The 21,737-nt window shown below is 40.8% G+C and overlaps 3 protein-coding genes across 8 annotated transcripts in view; 2 read left to right on the top strand and 1 right to left on the bottom strand.

Annotated features, from left to right (window-relative positions):
* Nucleotides 1–21,737, top strand: part of LOC118409729 (3-oxoacyl-[acyl-carrier-protein] reductase FabG-like) — an 876,245-nt gene that overhangs the window by 324,408 nt on the left and 530,100 nt on the right. The window lies entirely within an intron of this gene.
* On the bottom strand, nucleotides 1,296–4,153 carry LOC118409746 (methylmalonyl-CoA epimerase, mitochondrial-like). 2 transcript variants are annotated; one of them, XM_035811029.1, is made up of 7 exons: nucleotides 4,004–4,153; nucleotides 3,530–3,592; nucleotides 3,275–3,341; nucleotides 2,627–2,682; nucleotides 2,382–2,441; nucleotides 1,971–2,057; nucleotides 1,296–1,518 (listed from the first exon to the last, which is right to left on the bottom strand). In XM_035811029.1, the coding sequence occupies exons 1-7, from the start codon at nucleotides 4,052–4,054 to the stop codon at nucleotides 1,366–1,368; spliced, it is 537 nt and encodes a 178-aa protein (XP_035666922.1). In that variant the 5' UTR covers nucleotides 4,055–4,153; the 3' UTR covers nucleotides 1,296–1,365. The 2 variants fall into 2 exon arrangements, with proteins under 2 accessions (XP_035666922.1, XP_035666923.1); XM_035811030.1 differs by having other exon boundaries at nucleotides 3,530–3,589; nucleotides 4,004–4,089.
* The window catches only part of LOC118409698 (lamin-B1-like), a 23,097-nt gene continuing 8,011 nt past the window's right edge, over nucleotides 6,652–21,737 (top strand). For 4 of the 5 annotated variants that reach the window (XM_035810939.1, XM_035810937.1, XM_035810936.1 and 1 more), the window contains exons 1-7: nucleotides 6,652–7,174; nucleotides 14,422–14,704; nucleotides 16,228–16,395; nucleotides 16,970–17,095; nucleotides 17,690–17,910; nucleotides 20,400–20,504; nucleotides 21,409–21,613. In XM_035810939.1, the coding sequence (XP_035666832.1) occupies nucleotides 6,765–7,174; nucleotides 14,422–14,704; nucleotides 16,228–16,395; nucleotides 16,970–17,095; nucleotides 17,690–17,910; nucleotides 20,400–20,504; nucleotides 21,409–21,613 (1,518 nt within the window). In that variant the 5' untranslated portion in view covers nucleotides 6,652–6,764. Of the gene's footprint in view, nucleotides 7,175–13,510; nucleotides 13,710–14,421; nucleotides 14,705–16,227; nucleotides 16,396–16,969; nucleotides 17,096–17,689; nucleotides 17,911–20,399; nucleotides 20,505–21,408; nucleotides 21,614–21,737 lie in introns of those variants that run through there. The other variant, XM_035810940.1, reaches the window with a different exon arrangement.

The raw sequence follows: 21,737 nt of genomic DNA, 5'->3' as shown, positions 1-21,737 counted from the left end.
ACACCTGCTGTCTCAGTCTCACCTCTTCTTCGCTCTCCAGGTAGTGGAACACGCACCCGCCCAGTAGCACGTACGCCACGAACAACATACCCAGAAGCAGCAACTTCTTCACCCCCATGTTCTGGCTTCCCTTACTTTATGTCTCTGATGGTCTCACAAAATTTTCACGGTTACTGACGAAATCAGGCCTATACATTTGTATTTCCACCACTGGGTTGTTAGGTGTTTATATGATTATGGTACAGGAGGGAAAATATTTTATAGCAAGGGCGTAGCCGTTGGCGACAGCGGAGCTTAGAACTACTGTATTCCTGTTGATCTTCTGCTTGACAATGTGCGTAAGCGAAGCCAGGGGGTAGGTCTAACATTTCGGAGAAGAAAAGAGATGCAAACAGACTATTTCAACCATCTTCAAAGGTTTTCTTGCTTTTATTATCCTCGATGTCACTGTTGACAAATGACTGAGTTTGAAGGTGAGAGATGTGCTGTCGGTAGACTTCAGGAAAACCTGTGTTGTTCCCACATCAACAAACGCGTCATCGCAGGGGTTTTTAGGGACACTGAGCCTGTATCTTATGCAATCCAATGCCATTAAACAGGACCTCCGTAAACCCCTTCCACAGCCTCATCACACATGACTATTTCTGGCTTTTAGTCATTAGTCGAGATTCGGCCAATGAAAGAGGTCTATCTGGTCATGTGATCGTGAACTTGACAAAAAGGTCTATTAGAAAGGAACTGTTTAGATTGTTCACCGACAATTAATTTTGACATAACGTTCCATAAACCAATAAACACAATGTACTACACACATCTTCACGCTTTCCCCAAACACTTATGTAACCTTGTATAAATACACTTAGCACTTAAAAGTCACCGCCTTTGTCAGGATCATTGACAGAATTAAATCAGTACCATTGGATTTGGGGATTTCATGCAATGAATGGAAGTGTGCAGTCTGTCGCGCAATTAACTGGCTTGTACTTTATATGAATAAATGCACTATGGTATTCCCAGGAAATTGGTCTCCAGATAGCCTATCGTTGGGGGTGGCGTGGGGAACAAGTTTCTAAAAACAACTTCCATTTCCTTGAGAAAGGCAATTGACAAGACCTTCCTCATTCAAACCAAGTGTGAATGGGTCCCTGACTTGGTTGAAGGAGAGGGATGGTCTCCACCATCCAATACCATACCCCAGACACCTTGGATTAAAAACTTACTGCCCCAAAACTCTACCTCGTACCTTCTTTGTAATCAAAATCAGGACTTACAAATACACAATGGAACAAACAAGATTCATTAAAGGAAAAATGTTTAATTGCTCCATCTGTAAAATCCTCTGAATCTTCTGACCACCATCTGAGGCTATGCCTCCTCCAGTTCCACCAGAACACCGTTACAGTCTTTAGGATGTAGGAACACCACGGGCTTCCCGTGTGCGCCGATCTTCGGCTCCGGGTTCAGGGCACGGATCTGACTGGACGTCAGCTGTTTCACTGCCTCTGTGATGTTATCAACCTGTAGTTTTTAGGAAAGATATGATTATCATATGATTATCATAAGTATGTATACTTGTAAGAAAGGAGTAGAAACAGAGAGAAACAATATCCTGACTTTTGGGATTCGAACCTGCGCCGAATCCGGGCCGCCAGATTACAAACCCAGGAACACAAACCACTATGCTACAAAAGGCTGACAGCTGCTCAGCATTGTTGTCTGGCGGTACTTGAACCCCCTTGTTACATACTTAATGAATGGAACTAAGGCCACTCTGACTTGATTATATGGATGACAATTTTTCTGAGTGTCATATTGTTTTACAAACACACGTTGCGTAATTCGCCACAAGTGGAATTCCACAAAAGGTCCGCTGATCATGTATTCATTGATACATTATCTATTGGAAAATAACACTACCTTCTGGAGTGGAATGCCCCTTTAACCAATTATGCAACACTACCAAAACTTACCTCAATACAAATGTGATGGATTCCTCCTGCAGCATTCTTCTTTAAAAACCCTTCAATGGGACTTTTTTCACCAAGAGGGTGGAGCAACTGCAATGGACATTAGCATAAGTAATGATACTATCCTATCATAATCTATATAGTTCTATAAGCTCATAATTGATTTTATCTAGGGTCTCATGGTTACCATGTAATCGTATGTCTCCAATCTAGACAAAAACATTACCTTTGATATTGAACGATTCTGAAAGGAGGCACAGAAATACACCAACTCGTAGATACTCAAGCAACTAGATATGAAATTTTGGAAATAGTCAGACATTTCAGGTAGCATCCATTTCTTTCTGTCAGTGGCACTGTGCAAGATCTGTTGAAGAGCAAGAATTATATCAAACACATGGAATGTATTCTCACCTCCAGTTTTGTGTTTCCAAGCTCAACGAAGACCGTGTACACACCGTGTTCTGGCAACGGCTGGAAAAGACAACAAATTTTGTTACATCAATTTATCATCAGGCAGCATAGTAGGAGCATTAGTGTAGTACAATGTTCAGTCAAGTAGGGGTACCACAATATCAAGCAGTTATTTCCCATTTTGCCTGTGCCCCAGACTTATCTGCTGTGAAGTCATGGTACAAATGACATAAATGGTGACTTACCGTAACCTCGCTGACTTTGGCTCCCATCACATCTCTGTACAGGGCTGTAGCACTTTCTAGACCAGGAAAAAATAAATCTTTTCAAACTTCAAAGACAAAAATTCAAACTCCGTACACTATCATTGATATAAAGAGCAAAAACAAAATAAATTCTACCTCTTACCGTGGAGGTTAAAAAAACTCCTTGCTCATACACATGGTAAGAATGCATCTAGAGGTAAGAGTTGGACTGCCTATTCAACAAAGATTAGCAAATATCAAATGGAGAGGATTGAGTTTTGGATTTTTTTACGGCTTCCCAACAGGTGCACTTCCAAGCAGGTGCACTTTCAAACAGGTGCACTTTCAAACAGGTGCATGTCTGAACTTACATTTCCACCTTCTTGGAGGATCACCTCACTACACCCATTTGCAAGCCATTTATTTCAGTGCTCTTAAAAATTCTGGAAAATGACAGTTAGAGAGTTGTATTTGAAACAGTAACCATACGCATGACAGACAGTAACAATTTGTAATCACCCCATGATTAGAGCCAAGTTGATTGCCAGCCATAACCGACATCATAATTTCTCTATCAAGGAGGGTCTTTGTCTTGTACATAACTCCTTAATGATGTTAATGACATAAATCCAACTTGTAAAAACGTACCTAGATTTGGAACAGCGATGGCAACATGGTTCAACTTTCCAAGACTCCAGAGTCTCTCGCTGACTCCCTACATAGAAAACAAGGAGCAAAGTATGATCCTTAATAGTGTATAAGATCAGGTCATTCATTAAAGATGGCCAATCATCTGAGCTTGAAACACATTGTAACTAAATACATGCAGCGGCACAGTACTGAGGCTCTGTGACAAAACAGTCTGATTAAGGTGTGAAGTCGAAGTCTGATATATAAACTCACCTGTGGCACTGCTCCTGACATTGTTCTGGTGCAAGTTGGATGTCTCGGAAAAACTCCCTTCTGCTGTGTTCGGAATTTGAGATAAATCAAATCATTTGGTTATGTCAGAATCTTCACTTTTGATTACCTATTTTGTTATTACAAATGTATCTCCAAGCAGATGTGAGGACCCAGATCACTTTAGTGATTACGAATGTTTTTGCAAGATTTACGGCACGTTTCTAGTATAATTTACAATCTTTAATCTTCTTGGAATAAATAATTTTGCCAGGTAGAAGTATATAACACATCAGACCTCATTAAGGGCAAGGAGATTATTTAAACCTCCTTGGGTTAGGAGATTCCCTGCGAAAATCATTTTTCTAGCAATTCTAGCAAAGATTCTAGCCTATCGTTTTAACAACAGCACCTATAATGTTATATGAATCATTGGTCGATGCAATCAGCGCAGAGCAACGAAGTTTAGATACAAACCAACAGTGTTATTGTCGGAAGTCTGCGAATAAAAGTCACAAATGCCGCCATGATGCTTTGAGGTGAAAGGTCAGCTGAAGGTGGAGCACTCGTGTGCGCCGCCTGGCGACTTTAAGAAGAGGCGTAACGGTTATATTTGCTCACTTCACCTCAGTTCACCTCACCTGATTCTCACCTATCATGCCTATCCCTTGACCTCTGTATGGGTCAAGAAATGACAAATGTTACCTAGCTCACAGTGTCCGTTGCAGCCTCTTCCGAGCTATGTTTTACAGTTTTCTGTTGCTACTGACTCTTAACCGAGCTTTCGTACTCAGTCAAAACAAGGAGCTTTTATACAGCTCCTTGGTCAAAACCTGTGTTGACAGAACATGACAAGAAATCAGATCCCGTTTCAATGTTCCTTTATATCAGAATAATGTGCGGTACGGGTTTGAATAAAATTCTAGTCTGCACCAGATCCAGTGGAGGTTACCTGGCCGACAGATCACTGATCAATGACGTCATGACATCATGTGTGATGCCGCGATCCCAAGTTTATGAGAGGTCATGAGACATATCATGAATATTTATGACTTTTTTTACGTGAGTATAATGTGTAAATGACGTAGTGGCCCTCCTCCGACTTAATTTCATTGCACATAGCTTTACGTGTTAACTTGCAATTGTTATCATTATTACACTCTAGACCAATATGTTGAATATATGATGCAGATATACAGTTATAAAACACCTATTTTCTGGTTGCCCGGCGAGCTAGTCTAACTCCCTCACGCTCCAGACACTATAAATCAGTCCGATGTGCAAAAGGTGTAGCAGGTGGTCTTTTTATTCATCTATTATTTAGCAGGCATTGAATGGCATGGATAACCCAGTGGGAGCGCGTTATCACCTTTTAGAAGGGCAACAAAATACAATGACGGATACTGCACTTCTCTAGTTTAGGTGATATCCAGAATAGTTTGCAACCGAAGAACGATTTTATTACAGTTAATTTCAACTTTCCATTTTTTGTCACTAAAAGGGATGAATAAGCTAGCTGTTGGATGTTTCCTTGCAGTCGTTTCAATACAAATACCTCCAAAATACTTCGTACGACAGGTTTTGGGTCTGACAAATGAAATGAGGTAATAGTGTCCACACAGTAGATCAGATGATCAAGAAAATAACTTAGCCTGTCAAGGGAGCTCAAAGCTGTCCTACAACTGTCTTAGTCCAGTAATGTTGATTGTGACTGTTATAGTTCGTAACTGTCGCTTCTGATTTGTTTGTACTTGATATTAATGTTGCTATGGTCCTATCAATAGTGGCCAAGTGTACCAGAATACAGTAACAAGATCGCATGTTCATCGCAGTGCATTGTCTTTAGTCTGGTCCTAGCTATAGTGCTTGTAAAGTCTTTTCACAATCCTATAACGTAATATGACCTTGCTCTTTAATGGATAGTCAAACACACTGAATGTATATCTCACCAAGTCTCACTTTATAGATCGAAGAACAGATAGGAATCGGTCGCGTCCAGGCGCACGACCAGTCACAGTTGGCTCGTTATTATGTCTAATGTTAGCCTGGTACAGAAAAGTCTGATTGGCAGACTGTATTAAACAGAAACAGCCTGACGATTTTTGCCTCCAAACATCTGCTTGGAGATTCAGATGCTTCAAGCCACGGCGACGCCTTTCCCCCTTTAAGTTTAAGAAATTTTGGGAGCCGCCCACTTAGTGTTTGTTCTGTAAACGACGCCAAACCAGTATTTGAGTTAAGTGACCCTCTCTCTCTTCTTCACCGGGCGACATTGTAAACCAGTGTTTACAATGTTTGCTGAAGCCTTAAATACTCGGTGTTCTTTTTTCTCCGACATCATCGACCTGTACAGTCCGATGATGACAGGTATGTCGTGACAATGTTACATGTAATGTTAGTTGTTTGTTTTCCTGATGCTATATCGCATAATCATGTCCCCTGTACAGGAAGTTTGGGTTTAGATTGAGCCTTTAGAACTAATGAACTAGAAAATGATGCAGCGGTGGGTCAAATTGATTTTTTTTTAAAATACTGATTTCCTTGAGGTAAACTTAAGTAAAGTATAAAATTCTAGGGGAAAAATTACCACTTTTACCCAGAACTACCAAGATCTGCCCAAGGCTATGGGAGGATAGGGAAGCGGATGGAGGAATCATGTCCATTCGTGCAACCAGCACGCCCGGATGATGATGATGAGAACTACCAAACAAACAAGCGGTGTTGTCATCGCAGTCTGCTTTTCAGCGCAGGTGAATGGGCCCTGGGTCATATGGAGTAAGCAAACGGCTCGGATAGATTTCTATCAACTGTGTTAATAGGCCATGCAAAGCTCAGCGACCACGCCTTCTCTTCACAAAACGAGCCAGTGAGTGGGACAAAAAGCTGCCATCGGTGAAAAAGAAAAGAAAATGTCCTCTCGTATATTCAAAATCAGTAAATATTTGTGCAATGGCTGACGAAAGGCTATATAAACAAAGTGCTATAGTCGTTTGTTTATTTGAACCCACACGTGCTTGGGCAGTGCTTCTCTCCCAAAAGTGGGTAAACTAAGTGGTGTAATTTGCGCGGGAAACCCACGCTTCCAGATATGATAATTAGGTTGACCCCGCCGCTGATTGGTCTAGAGCGATCACATGACCCACGCTTTGGTAGGCGAGGTCGGATGAAAGAGGAGGGGTAGCGAAAGTGACAATAGACTTTGTCTATATTTCTCGCCGCATCTTCCCGAATTTTCGCCATGTCTCGACGGTCGCAGAAGTTAACGCAGAAGACGGTGGTCACCGAGACCACCACCAGCTCGGTCTCCACGCCGAAGGTGACCAAGCAGGTCCAGGAAGCCTTCGTAACGCAGCTCAGCCCCACGCGGCTCACTCGTATGCAGGAGAAGCAAGAGCTTCAATGGCTGAACGACCGGCTTGCCCAGTACATCGACCGTGTGCGCTACCTGGAGGCGGAAAACTCCCGTCTTATGGTCCAGGTGACGTCCTCCGAGGAGATCACTCAACGAGAGGTGACCAACATCAAGTCTATGTTCGAGCAAGAGCTGACCGACGCCCGCAAGTTACTCGACGACACCGCCAAGGAGAAAGCGCGAGTCCAGATCGAAGCCGGTAAATATCGCGCCGAAGCCGACGAGCTGAGGGCAAAGTGAGTACGGTTTCCTCGGAAATTTTTTACCTAACCTCCCCCGCTATAATCTGCACTAATGTGGCTCGGCCTACAGGCTTCTGTGTTGATTTAAAGGAGCGTGTGTCGACTTGGATGTATTTTTGACATTTGGTGTGCCGCCATTTTGACGCGGCATGGACAAGGGTTCCGACCTGCAACATGCGCGCTCTAGCAACTGCTACATGTGTAGCAATCCGCCCTTGTCACCATGATATCCTGACACGCCTACAACCACGTTTTAATGTTCTCTTTGAGCTGTAAGCACTTCAGTGTTGGCGCGAATGCCTACGTTTAAGCTATGATAGCTGAGAGTGAGACCCCCTGGATGTGACCTAGTTAAAAACAAGAAGTGTCGCAAAAATTCCACAGGTAAGACTCAAGAGATCAAAGGATGAAGGAGAGTCTATACTATAGAGTATAGTACTGTGGTTTCGAGACGACTCGGCACCTGAGACAACTCGGCCCTAGTCGGCACCATACTTACTCGGCACATAACTTTTATATTTTGCACTCGAAGAATGATAATCCTATCATTCCGGCAGCATAAGAAGTGACATAAGAATGTACAAATCAATCTCACCCCACGAGGTAACGTTTTGGATACAAATTTTTAGGATACAAGATCCACAAAACATATGTTGCGGGCCGCGCCGGCGACGCCATTTTTTAGTTGTTATATCGGCGTTCTTTCACGATGTCACTCTACTTCTCTTCTACTATAACCGTGTTTGCAAGTTAGTACAAATGAAAATAGATGTAATAAGCAGTTCAATATATTTTGTTGGTCATAAATTACATCTGTTTGTAGGTTTCAAAAACGCGTTGAGATGACCGATCTGATATAGACAGAGCCTCAGCCGTTCAAAGTTAACGTACCTTGAAGTGACGTTCAGAGCCTCCAAATGTCCGTAAAATTGTGCCGACTGTATGACTTACAAGTTATTGCAGTGAGAGAAATGTTTTGCAGTTAAACATCTTGCATTTCTCACAAACCTTCACAATTTTATGTCATATTCTTGGTGCCAAGTTTTCCCACTTGGCTAGGTGCCGAGTCGTCCCAGGTGCCGAGTTGTCCTGATACCTAGTACTGTATAGTAGTGCATTTTGTAGACGCCTACTCATGCGAAAAGACCTAGAATACGTTGAATTGTTGTGATGAAGATCTTTATATGCATTTTTTGTAACCATTGCCAAGATTGATACAATATTGCTAGAATTTAGAAAGTACTGATTTCTTGATGATAAATATCTTTTCATTCTTTTTTTTTTAACACACGGTACTGTATTTTTTGCTGTCCCGTTCTTGTAAGCTCAAATCTCTAGCTTTTTGCAGCTGTTCGTAATAAATGCCGAATTGTGAGCAACAGGGGCCAGATGCAAAAACTTGTGCCTGGCACAATTTTGTATGGTGTAAAGCCTACTAAAGGGCTAGGTTACAGACTACCTGTGTATTGTTGTGCAGTGACCGCAACCCCCACCACAAGTCTAGACCTGTAAGTCGGTTATCCGATATGGAGGCAAACAAAGCAACAGACGCTCATCTTACAACTGTTAGTACCCATGTAAAGGGTAAGCGTGTCTACATGTCAGCAATCTTGTTCGAAAAGAAAGATACCCTTGTTCTGAGTAGAAAATTTATGAAAGTCTTCCTTACTAGACCCTAGATTTTTTGGTGCCGTATAAGATGCCAGCTTTTGTATTCGTAAGTCCCTCGTCGCATGTTTACATTTGATTTGTTTTTGTTTTTTCTAAGAAGAATTTGATCTAGATGCACAGATCTAGCAATGTTAGTAATAATTTCAATTCAAGGGCCAATTTTGTCCCCCCCCCTAATTCATAACTTATGAAGATGCTATGTTTACTTTCAGAACACAAATTGCTTTACAAGTGGCTGGAAGAAGTTTGCTGATAGATGATGCCTGCAGGGGCATATCCCATCATTAAATTCCACGCATTCTTAACTTTCTATGTAAAAACTAAAATGATGAAGTAACAGACCTCTGTTTCTGCCACGTTATTGGATAGGCTAGCTTTGCCATGTGTAATATCCTGCCCTTCCCAGTAGTGTTGTGCAGAGTGGAACATAACATGTTTTCCAGCTGTCTCAGGGTTCCTGTTACTGTGACCAGAAGCTGTATGGGGGCTACTTACTGTAAACTGAGTTATTTTTGTAGGGTCTTAGTTGTGTAGAAGAAGGAGAAAGGGGATTTTTGTAGTTTTTAAGTTCACGGTTTTAGCAATTTTATGGTAAAGTGATAGTACATTTGAATTGCATATTTGGGATGTCATAAATTTGTGGAGGACAAGTTAATGCAAAAATGATATCATAGCAAAGATTTCAATATTTACAGTATGTCATAAGTGTCCAGTTAGCCACTAGTAATCAGGAACACACTGGGAAAAGTGTGGGGGAAGTTGGTCCTTTGGTCATTTGGTGACAAGCATGGTTATGTACTTCTTGAAGTTTGGACATTCTTGTCATACTGTTCTAAGACGTCTTGACATCTATTTCTATACCTGTGTGTAGTAAGGGAACAGTAAAAAATCAAGTTGTCAAGAGGAAATGTTTGAGTACTTCCTTACACATGTCTGAAACATACCAAAATGTATCTACCCACCCAACCAACATTACACATGGAAGAATGTTCTTTTGTTCATAATTACAGAATTATAGTTTCACTTTTTTAATGTCAGTATATAGATATTATACACAAACTTGGTGAAAACCAGGTCAGTTATGTGTTGAGCCTAATGATCCAAGACATCTTGAAGAACATGTTCTGTAACAAGATCCGTCTCCTAGGAAACTGATCAGACTGGGTACTTAGTGAAGATAAGAAAGTTGACATTTCCTAGATTGTTTGTTGTGAAGGAGCATTTTTATTGCTGGGTGTATTTGCGCTTGTACAGAAGTAAGTAGAGACACATGAAGAAAAAGGCGCAGACATTTTATTTTGCGTTGAAAGATAGATTAAGAATGCATTTGTTCTGCTTTGAAAGAACTGGGGGTTCTTTGTGAGTCAATTTTCTGAGTGGAAAATAGCTGTTGTAGCCTTGTGTGGGACAGTTTCCAAGTACCGTTTGAACTGAAACGGAAAGGGTCAAACTGCACATTTCTTTCTTTGTGATGATCTTTCTGATGATGTACACTTTCCTTGGGGCACTTGTGTTGAAAGTAGCTGATACAAGTTTAGAAGTTACGTGGTTGAAGTGTTGCTCCTGTTTTGTTAGTGTGATTTGCTTTCAAACTGAATGTGTCAAATTGTGTCATATTTCTTCAAGTAGCATCAATATATCTTCTTGTATGTGCAACCAGGAATCATTCATTGCATACATATATGATGGTTCTATAGCCAAATATTTTATTGCTTATGCTTTAATATCTGTCTTATTCTGCTGGTTAATAGAACAGGATTTTGTTATGTGAAAAAAAAGTATATTTTTCTTACACAAAAAAAGATGATGGTGCACTGATTTACCGTAAAGCCATTTGTGATGAGGCAAGTACACCTGGCAAATTGGAAGGTGTGGTTCAAGCCTTTGTTGTGATGGCCATATTGCTCATTGTCTACCATCACCTATTGTCTGCCAACTGTCGCCTGTCCACCTGTCGTACTTATAGGTAGTTGTACCCAGCCAAGTTAAAAACTTTGGATCAAGATATTTATTTTACGTGTATAAATGTGATATTCTATCATAAAGATGAAAATTTTGCTCTGGAATGGAGACAAAAAGTATTGTGTGGCATATGGGGTTTGAACTTAGCTCCTCTGTTAAATTGAGATCATCTCACAACAGATGTGTGTACTTTTAGTCAGCACCTTGTTTTTGTAACTAATGGCAGTTTGCCCTCAACCTTTTGCAGCAGACCTGGCATTTGTGTCTAATTGTCTCCCTGGTCTGTTTCCATGTTGCCATAGCAACACCTGAACTAATGAAATTCAATCTTGTTCGCCACACCCATCAGGCAGAGTTGAGGTTAGGCTAAGGAGTTGAAATACCAAAGAGGCCAAAGGCCAAGTAGCATACTTGTTACTTGTCTTCCATACAGTTGTATTTCTGTGATAAATTTCTTGTTCTAGTTGTATGTTAGCTTATATTTGAACTATCATTATCTCCAGGAATGAGAGACACCTGTCTCACCTCAGAAGGACGTTTCTTGGTTTTGTGTTTGGACTTGAAACTAGAGATCATTTGATGGATTTGCTTAAATTTTTGGTATAGATTTAATTGGTAAATGTTAATCATATTGTATTATTGGTGATTGGCATATTGGTTTGGGAAAACCATAAGTTACACAGTAACACTTGATCTTTCTCTGTGTCTTCTTAGCTAATACAGTCATAAGCTGATCTTCCAAGTTACTGTTTAAGAGGTATATGTGACAGTCCCTCTCCAATGCAGGTGTGTTTTGCTTTTATCATCACGGACAGCCCATTTTGCGTGGGTTGTTAGGGGGTCTAGGATGGGTTGAGCAAACACAGCGGCTGACAAGGCTTGTTCTGTAAATACCCACCACGCCCTTACAAGTTACATACGCCTTGTCATTTACTCAGACTTACTGCAAATATGGAGATGTTTGTGGTAGTTTTCATCATCACTCTCAATTCAAGACACCATGCATATGTTTTTGTTATGCCCCTTCTGTACTACAGAATTGTTACAACCACAACAGTGGGGGCCTCCTTTTCTCCCCCAACTGTAAAAAAAGAACTTACCGTATTTGTTCTTGCGGATTGAGTGAGGCGGAGTTTGACTTTGAGATGACTTGTGTATGCAGGGATGTCAATTAAAGAAACAAACTTTTATTCCTTATACTGTATGTATTGTGATAAATATGCTAGAGTAGATGGATATTTCCTTTTTCATCACTTGCAAAAGTTAATGAAATACGGAAGTGTTGACTCGCACCTTACCTTGTGTGTGTGGCTGTGGTAGATTGTGATGAGGGATGATACAGAAATGAGTAAATTGACAGAAGGAGGAATGCCAGATGTTGAAGTGTGTAAAGGAGACACCTAGTGGCCAGAACTGTATCTGCAACTTAAACATTTTTAAATTTACACACCATTAAAGCGGTCAATTCTCAAACTGAGGACAAATCATGATGCTTTTTGTTAGTAGATGCTAATAGCATTCTCCAAGCAGAACTGCAAAGGTCAAAGGAGTAGTAGTAATTCTTCAAGGAAAATCTCTGCTTGGAGAACAAGCTAGTAAGTACAATGTGGTTTTTCTTACATATTTTATTCAAGCACACCTGGTCACCTCTATTCTTTTGGACAAGTGTGTTGGGTTCTTTGACGTGCAGAGGTTTCACGCTTGAACCTTATTGTTAATGTTGAAGCTTTCTCATTTATGGCTGTCAGCTTCATGTCACCATCAGAAGTGATGAATGCAGTCTCTGAGCTGGGCCTTCCCTAAGATTATTTAAATTTCAGCAAAGACAAGGGGTTAGCAAAGAGGACACGGCAGAAATCAACAATGTATTTTTTTGCCTGATTTAAGAACTCCTGTGAAAGTCAAACAAGCCATAGGATTATGTTGATGGGTAGCGGTTAGACCAGAACATCACATGATATCATGTGTCAGGCCATAGCATATGTCAGAGGCCAGAGCAAGGGGTGTAACCTGCCCAGTCTGCTATCTCTGGTATGGTGTGAGCTGTCCATGTCCTCAGTGGGGTGTTACAACTGGGGCACTGTGGTTAAGGGTCTCTTGTGGCCAACCAGAATGAAACTGTAGATTATATGCATTTCTGGTTTCGTCTGTTGTCTGCCAAACATACCTTTACGAATGTCCTTTACGAATGTGAAAAAAAAAACGTGTGTATAATTTTCTATCTTTCGAGCTAAGTAGCTGTAATGACATCTGTCATTTGAGATGATTCAACAAATAGTTGTAGTTTACAATGATGCAACCTTATTTGGACTTAATGAACGTTTAACTACATTTATACGGGAAGAGCAAACATGATACCCCATCACATCATTGGCCAATCATTGCTTTGGATGTGCTAGTGTTATATATAGAAGAAGAGTGAAGTCTGGCATTATTGATACAATGTCAGTCTACATAAGTTGTTGGAAATGAGATAGCTGTTTACCCCACTGACGTGATTATAGAACCTGTCATTATATTCATTGTGGCCAATGAATAAAAAGTGTCTGTTATCCCTAGGGTGATTATTTTTTCAAATCTGTAGAACAACCTGCTTTGTCTTTTGTTCAAACTCAGAACATGCATGGCTGCCTTTGTTTTATGTGCCCTGGCAAGATATAGGGGTAGCCAGAGGGTCACAATCCACACAGACCATGCCAATCAACTGTCAGGAGGTAGAATCAGCAGTCATATGATATCAGTAACTCTCTGAGAGGTTGTGTGTACAGTTAGATAGCATCAAAAGTACCACCATGCCAGTAAGTCCAGGTAGCAGCACTAGGAATTATGAGACTAGGCAATATCATAATGGAAATGGCCAGCAGTCTCCAACATTAGAAAGAGGGAAAAGAGCCAAGTAAGTTGTCTGTTAGGATAAGTGCTTAATGGTTGGTTGTCCTGCCATGTTAATTTGCTGGGGCATGGTTTCAAAGCAAAGTTGTTAACACCTTTTTTTTCTTGACTAAGAGAATAATAAGTCATAAATGCAAGTGGTGTGGCATTATCAAATTATATGATTAGCAGCAGCAAATTTCTTCAACTTCAAGTCTATAAATGGTCAAAATGGTTTTATGTTACTGTTAGCAATATTGACCTCGTCATATCATTAACATATGTCCAGTAAATGCTCTCGGTATGCCCGCTGCTAACTTAAAACACAAGCAAGAACCTCCTGTACTGTATAGCCCCTGCTTACTTGCCTAGATGGATTTACAGTAAGAAGCATCATAATGATGATCTTTATTTGCCTGTTCCTGCCCATATGGGCTAAATGCAGCAATTCGATTGTGTGTTGCATGGGATACTAAAGGCTAAGTACTATTACATGTAGTGCTTTTGTTACAAGTGTATACGAACTCACAGAGTTTTTGTTGTACAATGTTGTCTGTGGCTGTCATTATACACACAAACAGTTCATCTGAGGGAGGCCCAAGAAAAGCTACATAGGCTTCTGCCCACCCCCTGCATGTACTTCAATTATGTATATAAATTTGTTTTAATCCATGTTGTTATGTGCAAATAAAGAAAGAATGTTTGGTTGATATTCCTGTTGTTTTCTGCCTGTCCAGGCTTGCGAAGAGTGAGGGTGCCCTTGCCACCGCGGAGAAGAAGCGCCACCAGGCGGAGAGCGCTCTCAACGAGAAGGAGGGCCGTCTGCAGAATGCCATCGCAGACAAGCAGCGCGCCGAGGGCGAGCTGGCTGCGCTCCGACTGGAGTTCGCCAACCTGGAGAAGCAGCTGGCGACCGCGCGGAAACAGCTGGAGGAGGAGACACTGCTGCGGGTGGACCTGGAGAACAAGGTGCAGACCCTGAGGGAGGAGGTCGAGTTCAACAAGCAGGTGTACGAACAGGTGAGACGGGCAGACAAATCAATCTCTAGTATAGAATAAGATACATAGACTACTTTTGGAAGTTTAGAGGATTACTAGAATGAACTGGGAGATTATGTACTACTTCCTGGAGAACAAGGTGCAGACCCTGAGGGAGGAGGTTGAGTTCAACAAGCAGGTGTACGAACAGGTGAGACAGGGAGTTCTTGTCCTATAGAATTGTATATATATAGTAACTGAGGGTGGACCTGGAGAACAAGGTGCAGACCCTGAGGGAGGAGGTCGAGTTCAACAAGCAGGTGTACGAACAGGTGAGAAAGGGAGTTATGGTCTAAAGACTAATCAACCTATAGTATAGAATAAGGGATTACTTTTGGAAGTTTGGAGGATCACTAGAACGAACAGGTAAGACGGAATTTTGGTTTAAAGGCCAATCAACCTCTAGTATACAATAAGGTACATAGATTACTTTTGGAAGTTAGGGACATCACTAGAGTGAACTGGCAGATTATGTACTACAGTAGAAGCTGTTATATTGCACACTCATTTTATTATGGTGCAACAATGCAAGTTATCCAGCTGGACTGCACCAGTTTGGAATTTGGGGATCCTGTGCAATTAACAGAGGTGTACAGTAATCCATTGTGCAATTAACTGGCTTCTACTGTACAGAAAGCATGGGGAAAATGGTTGAGCCTGTCAGAGTGATGGCTGTCTGCGAAGTCTTGTCGATCTTTCTTTGCTTCACAAGTTTTCAACATCTGAAGAAGATGGAATTTAACTCTGAGCAGTTTGCAGAAACTAAGGATAAGTTGGGGTATGAAATAGGTTTTCATTGAAATTGATATACTTCAGGATGTGCTTCAGGACTGTTACTGGATTTTTTTATAGACAAAGGCATTTCATAACAAACATGTTAATGTCTGCCACATGTTTCCAGAGTGACTAAAAAATTGATTATGGAGCTCGTGAAAAGAAAAGTATTTGTGGCCATATTATGTTCAAGATGAATCTCTTCTAAAGTCTATTTATGGTAATGTTTTTGAACTCAAAGATTGTGTACATAACCCTTTAATTGGTTATGTATAAAACCTGTGGCTAGACTGGCCCCAATTTTACCCATCCTGAGGGGATAGGTGTCTTCTCATAAAAGTCTTTGACCAAAGGTTAGCGTGGTCTCCAGAACAAAAGCCACATTCTGTTAGCCAAGGGCAGTCGCTTCCTAGGAAATTGGAAGAAGTGATTTAAAGTGTGAAATGTGCTCAATGACAGAGTGCTACAGTTGATCCTTTGGATTTTTTAGGATGAAAGTATCAAGTGGTCAACAGAACTGAAAACCTTTCCTTATTTTTTAATATGAAGTAGTAGTAGATTAGGTAAGTAGTAGTAGTATAAGTAGTAGAAATAGTAGTAGTCGTATCCAGTACTTGATCATACTTGCTGCTGGGATCTCTAACACAGGGTAGACAGCAATCTGCAAGTCTTCACACTGCGCTTCATGTGGCTCAAGAACTAGAAATTCATTTTGTTTTTCCCCCAAACAGGAGCTGACAGAGTCCCGCACCAGGAAGGAAGTCAGCATCACGGAGGTGGACGCGGGAGAGGCTGCGTTCGAGAGCCGTCTGCAGGAGGCCCTGCGTGAGATGAGGGAACAGCACGAGCTGGAGGCCAGGTCCATGAGGGAGGAACTGGAGACCATGTATACTCAGAAGGTAGGCAGGGCTCAAAATATTTTTTCCGCATACCTGCACAGGTGGAGGTAACATCGGAAATTATCTGTACCAGACAAGTTTTTTACCCGCACCTCTCAGAATTTAAGTATTGATTGTACTGAAATCTGCATCATAGATACAGGGATATACACCACCAGTGCAGGTTATGAGCAGGTAGACACCAGAAATAACAGCTCCTATTTTATCTGCACTAACTTGCATATGCAGGTGGTATTTCGAGCCCTGGGAGGACAGCTGCAAGTTGTAGAAGTCATACCATTTGACTCTTCAATAGTAGGGTTGTAAAGATTTGCAAAGAAGCAGTCTTTATGACGATTAACACGGCTTTTATGCATGTAAAGTACATCAATGCTAAAGAGCTTGTTATTGTTAAAGTCGACCATTCCCAAAACTGAAGCCAAATGAGATATTTACATCCAAAAAAAATTGGTATTTATCTGTTTACAACAAGTGTAATGTTTTCTGTATTAAGTTGTCTCCCACTTACTACCAATATGGTACTCCAGTGTCTTTGATTTTATGATCTTGAGCTCCCTTGTTTGTTTCACAACAGATAACGTCCATGAAGACAGATTCGGAGCGAGGCAGCAACGCCCTGTCCGTGGCCCGCGAGGAAATGAGGGAAAGTCGCGCTCGCATCGACAGCCTCATGTCCCAGGTCAGCGGCCTCCAGGGACAGGTAGGAAACACAAACTCTCATTCTTCTACTGTTGATATGTACTAGAGATGGGCACCAGTTCAAGAAACTAAGGTCCAGTTCAGGTTCAGAGGATCAAGTCCTCAAATGTTTTAAATGTGTTTTTTTCTTTTGGATTGGGCCAGCTATAAAAACAGTTTTGTACTGTTGCTGTGTACATCTATCTACCCTTATTTAGTGCTGATAGTTGCGAGCAACTTTCTCTGAGATTTTTTATTTCTATGATACTCTACTGTTATTCTTGTCAGTCTAGTAACTGTTAAACTGTTTTTTTGATGATGAAAACTAGAATGCCTCCCTGGAAGCTCGCTGTAACGAGCTGGAAGGCATGGCGCGCATGAGTATGTTACTCTACTGTTATTCTTGTCAGTCCAGTAACTGTCAACTTTTTTCTTTGATGATGAAACTAGAATGCATCTCTGGAAGTCTAGTAACTGTTTAACTATTTTTTATGATGAAAACTAGAATGCCTCCCTGGAAGCTCGTTGTAAGGAGCTGGAATCATGACTATGATACTCTACTGTTATTCTTTTCAGTCTAGTAACTGTCAAACTTTTTTCTTTCGACAAAAACTAGAATGCCTCCCTGGAAGCTCGCTGTAAGGAGCTGGAGGGGATGATGGCGCGCATGAGCGAGGAGAGCCGGTCCTCCGCAGAGCAGTACGAGCGCGAGATCCGCCAGCTGCGGGAGGAGATCTCCCAGATGATGGTGGACTATCAGGAGCTCATGGACATCAAGATCGCGCTGGACCTGGAGATCAGCGCCTACAGGACCCTGCTGGAGGGGGAGGAGCAGAGGTGAGGTGGCAAAAAATGTTGACATGTAGAATACATCTATTATGTGTCTGGTCTTGAAGCACCTTTTCTGCGTGCCTCGGGCAACATTTAGACACTTACTTACTTGGGCCCTTTGCTCCGGTCGGAGCATAGGCCACCAACGATTGTTCTCCACTGTCCACACCGGCCCGAATAACATGAAAACTTGTAGGACATGGTGTGTGTCTGGGCTCGAAACACCTTGTTGACATGTAGGATACATCTACTGTAATTCCTGATTTTTTCAATGTACTGTTATGTTCACGGTTTTCACGGTGACGACTGTAACGTGAACTTATCATTACTGATAAAAAATGATTCACAGACGTTTTGTATGTGCACTTGCTGCAATAGTGAACATTTAGTTAAGAGAACAAGTTAAATTTTCTCAGACCGTGAAAGTTTGGTACCGTGAAGACAAAGTGAATTACAGTATTATGTGTCTGGTCTTGAAGCACCTTTTCTGCGCACATGCAGGTAACATTTAGGCACTTAACTTACCTACTTGGGCCTTTTGCTCTGGTCTGCACATTTGCAGCAGTGCAGGTAATATTGACGGTTGCTCACAGGCCCGAAAAAAATCAGAACAGGTTAAGCATAAGTAGACATCAGAAATACTTGCACCATCAGCAGCATTGAACTGCATATGCAGATGATATTACAAGATATTTGTATTGCTTTTTACTGGAAAATTGCCAGTAAAGATTTTGCAGTAGCTTTTTCTATGATCTCACACCATTGTGAATTATAATTTTGGTAAATACTGTGCCATCAATGTTGCAAGGAAATCAGTTTGAGGATTGGTATGTCATTGTTACCTCCATGAAAAAATGGAGGTATAGTTTTAAGTGTGTCTGTGTGTGTGTTTGTGTGTGTGTCTGTGTGTCCGCATATTTGTGGTCATCATAACTTGAGAACCTCTTGATGGACTACGATGACATTTGGTATGTAGGTAGGGGTTGGGAAGACGAAGGTCAAGGTCAATTTTGGGCCCCCTGGTGTGTGACCTTGGTACTGCAGCGCAACTTCCGGTTTTGCTATCTCGGTGTTCTGAACATGCTATGGTCAAGATTTTTAAGTATTAGATAGCTCTTGTGGTCAGGAAAAAATGACGTAACTTTGGGCCCCCTAGCGTCTAGTTTGGGGATAGCAGGGGCATTTTTGTCAAAAACTTCTGACGAGGATAACTCAAGAAGGGAACAACAGATTTTCATGATTTTTGGTATGTAGGTACCTTAGACAATGTTGTACAAGATTAAATACTAATTATGCAAAATAGAAGTACATTTGCATAATCAATGAGGATATTATATCATGGCAGTTTTTTCAATGTATCTCTTGTCCTGGATGTGATATGGTCTTGACATTTGGCTGGTAGATAGCTTGCAGTGTCATGACAAAGTGGGGCAGGTTTCAGCCCCCTAACATTTAATTTCGGAACTGCAGGGGCGTTTTTGTCAAGACATTCTAAAGAGGATAACTGCAGAATGGATTGATGGATTGGCAAAATATTAGGCATGCGGGTACCTTAGGCAAAGATGTTTATAATGATATACATGTTATGCAAATGAGGACTTAATTTGCATAATTAATTAGGAAATTGTATAATTCCATTGCTTTCAATAACTGGACTTCAATAAATGTAACACATGTTAATTATGATAGGTGGAATATAAGCAGATACCAAATATGGTAATGAGGAACTTATTTGCATAATTTATGTAAAAATTGAAAAACTCCTTTATGATTAATAATGGGAATTTTATAATTGTGACATGTGTACGTTAGTCAATGATGAACAATACCATGCATAAATTATGTTAATGTGTTAGTCAATTGCATGAAATTTACGAAAGCTCTAAATTTTCATGGAGGTATGAGGTCGCCGAACTCTAGTTATGTCTTGTACTCTAATAGGAAAATGTAGTAAAATGCCACCTTGCAGCTGATGTAGACATTGCAGGCATGGTTGTTGCCCAAGCTTTCTCAGACTAATTAACTTAGAAGATACTGATATTAGATAACAGCATCTAACAAAACAAAAGATCATCAATTTGACATTGAGTTATTATCATCATTATAGAAGATTTGAAGAGTAAGCTGCATAAGATTTATCCGTAAGAAATTAAAGAAAAGATTATTTGGTCTATTTTGATATAATTAACCATACCTTAACTAGTGCAAGTACCTCTTTATTCTGCTATTTGAAGGCTGATGAAATGCATGACATTTTGCTTAAAAGACATGTTAAAGAATAAAATCTGAAGCCTCATATGTTTTGCAAGAATAGTGCAAGAAATGAATATTAAGTACATGTACTACATCTTTATTGAATTTGAAGCCAATGTATGATTGCACTTTAGGTGTTTTGTAAATGGAACAAGTTTGCAGGGATTCTTTAGTTAATATACATGTCTTGTACTTTGTTGTTTTGTTTTCTAAAATGTTGTGATGTTTGTTTACCTGTCCAGGCTGAAGCTGACCCCCACACCGTCCCCGACAGGTCGCACGCGCAGCGTGGTCCAGGAGTCCAGGAAGACCACTACTGTCAGCTCCTCATCTTCTGCTTCCGGCAGGTAATGCTACACCCCTCTGACTGCAGGGTTTAACAAGTTTTCTAAAATTCAGTCGTCATATCGGGCAAGCACACGTAAAATTTACTTGCCCGAACCAACTCTTCATTTGCCTGAAATTTAAATAACACTTTTCTATGTATGTTCAATTCCAGCAATGGAATTCTTATATTTATGGCTGTATTATTCTGTGCTGAACAATGCCATGACTGTGAAAAGTAACAAGTAGATGAAAATCTCACTAATGGAAAAATTTTACTTGCCTGGGCAAGTGAGGTTGGACATGCGCTTGCCCGATATGTTTTAAAACTCCCATATAACCTTTAAGTGGTGTGTATTGTTTTACTTAAGGGCATACTGCTCAATGTTTGATCTTCACTTGCAAGATGAAAAAAAAATTGATACAGTTTTTGATGAAAAAGATCACGTGTGGGCCTATGAGACTGGATTGTTTACACAAAACAGATTTTGAAAGAACAGCATTTCAATTATGTTCAAAGTACAAAGGGAAAGGTGCATTGAGGTAAAAAGTCATATCAGGAGTAACCGCTCAGCCATACTAACACACGTGTCTTGTTTTTAGGTACAGGTACAGACCTTGTCAAGTGTGTCTGTACTTGTACTTGAAAAAACTACAAATAAAATTAAGATAGATAGATCCTGCCTGAAAGATGACAATTTTGACAAGAAAAAATTATAAATCATTTTGATAAATGCTCTAGTTTTGGGGTAAAAAGTATATGTATCAAGATGACAAGTGACAGTTTGGTAAAAGGTAAACCAACAATTGACCATACTTGTTCTTGTACAGGACTAAGTCGAGATCTAGATTTTAAAATGTACACCTGAAAATATTTAGGTGCTAATTTGATGTTGCTTCTAATCATTCCATATCCCATGACTGCAGGGGCAGGACCAGTAAGAGGAAGCGTGTTGAGATGGAGTCCGAAGAGTCGGGTTCGTCGTCCTCCGGAGCCGTGGCAGTGGGGGGCGTGAGCGGCAGTGCCAGCGCCATGGTGACCCAGAGCGCCACGGCCTCAGGTTTCATCACCATCGACGAGGTGGATCTGGAGGGGAAGTTTGTCAAGCTACAGAACACCTCTGCTGAGAAGGTATGCTGATTAACATGCCTGCATTTTCTGTACTGACCTACTTTTGTTACTAATTGTTTTTTGACTGTCTTTATTTTGAGATATGAAAATGTCATTTAGGTAATGACACATTTTACTATTCATG

This window comes from Branchiostoma floridae, chromosome 2, assembly GCF_000003815.2.
Source record: "Branchiostoma floridae strain S238N-H82 chromosome 2, Bfl_VNyyK, whole genome shotgun sequence".
Taxonomy (NCBI): domain Eukaryota; kingdom Metazoa; phylum Chordata; class Leptocardii; order Amphioxiformes; family Branchiostomatidae; genus Branchiostoma; species Branchiostoma floridae.
This window is presented reverse-complemented; position numbering and strand designations above follow the sequence as displayed.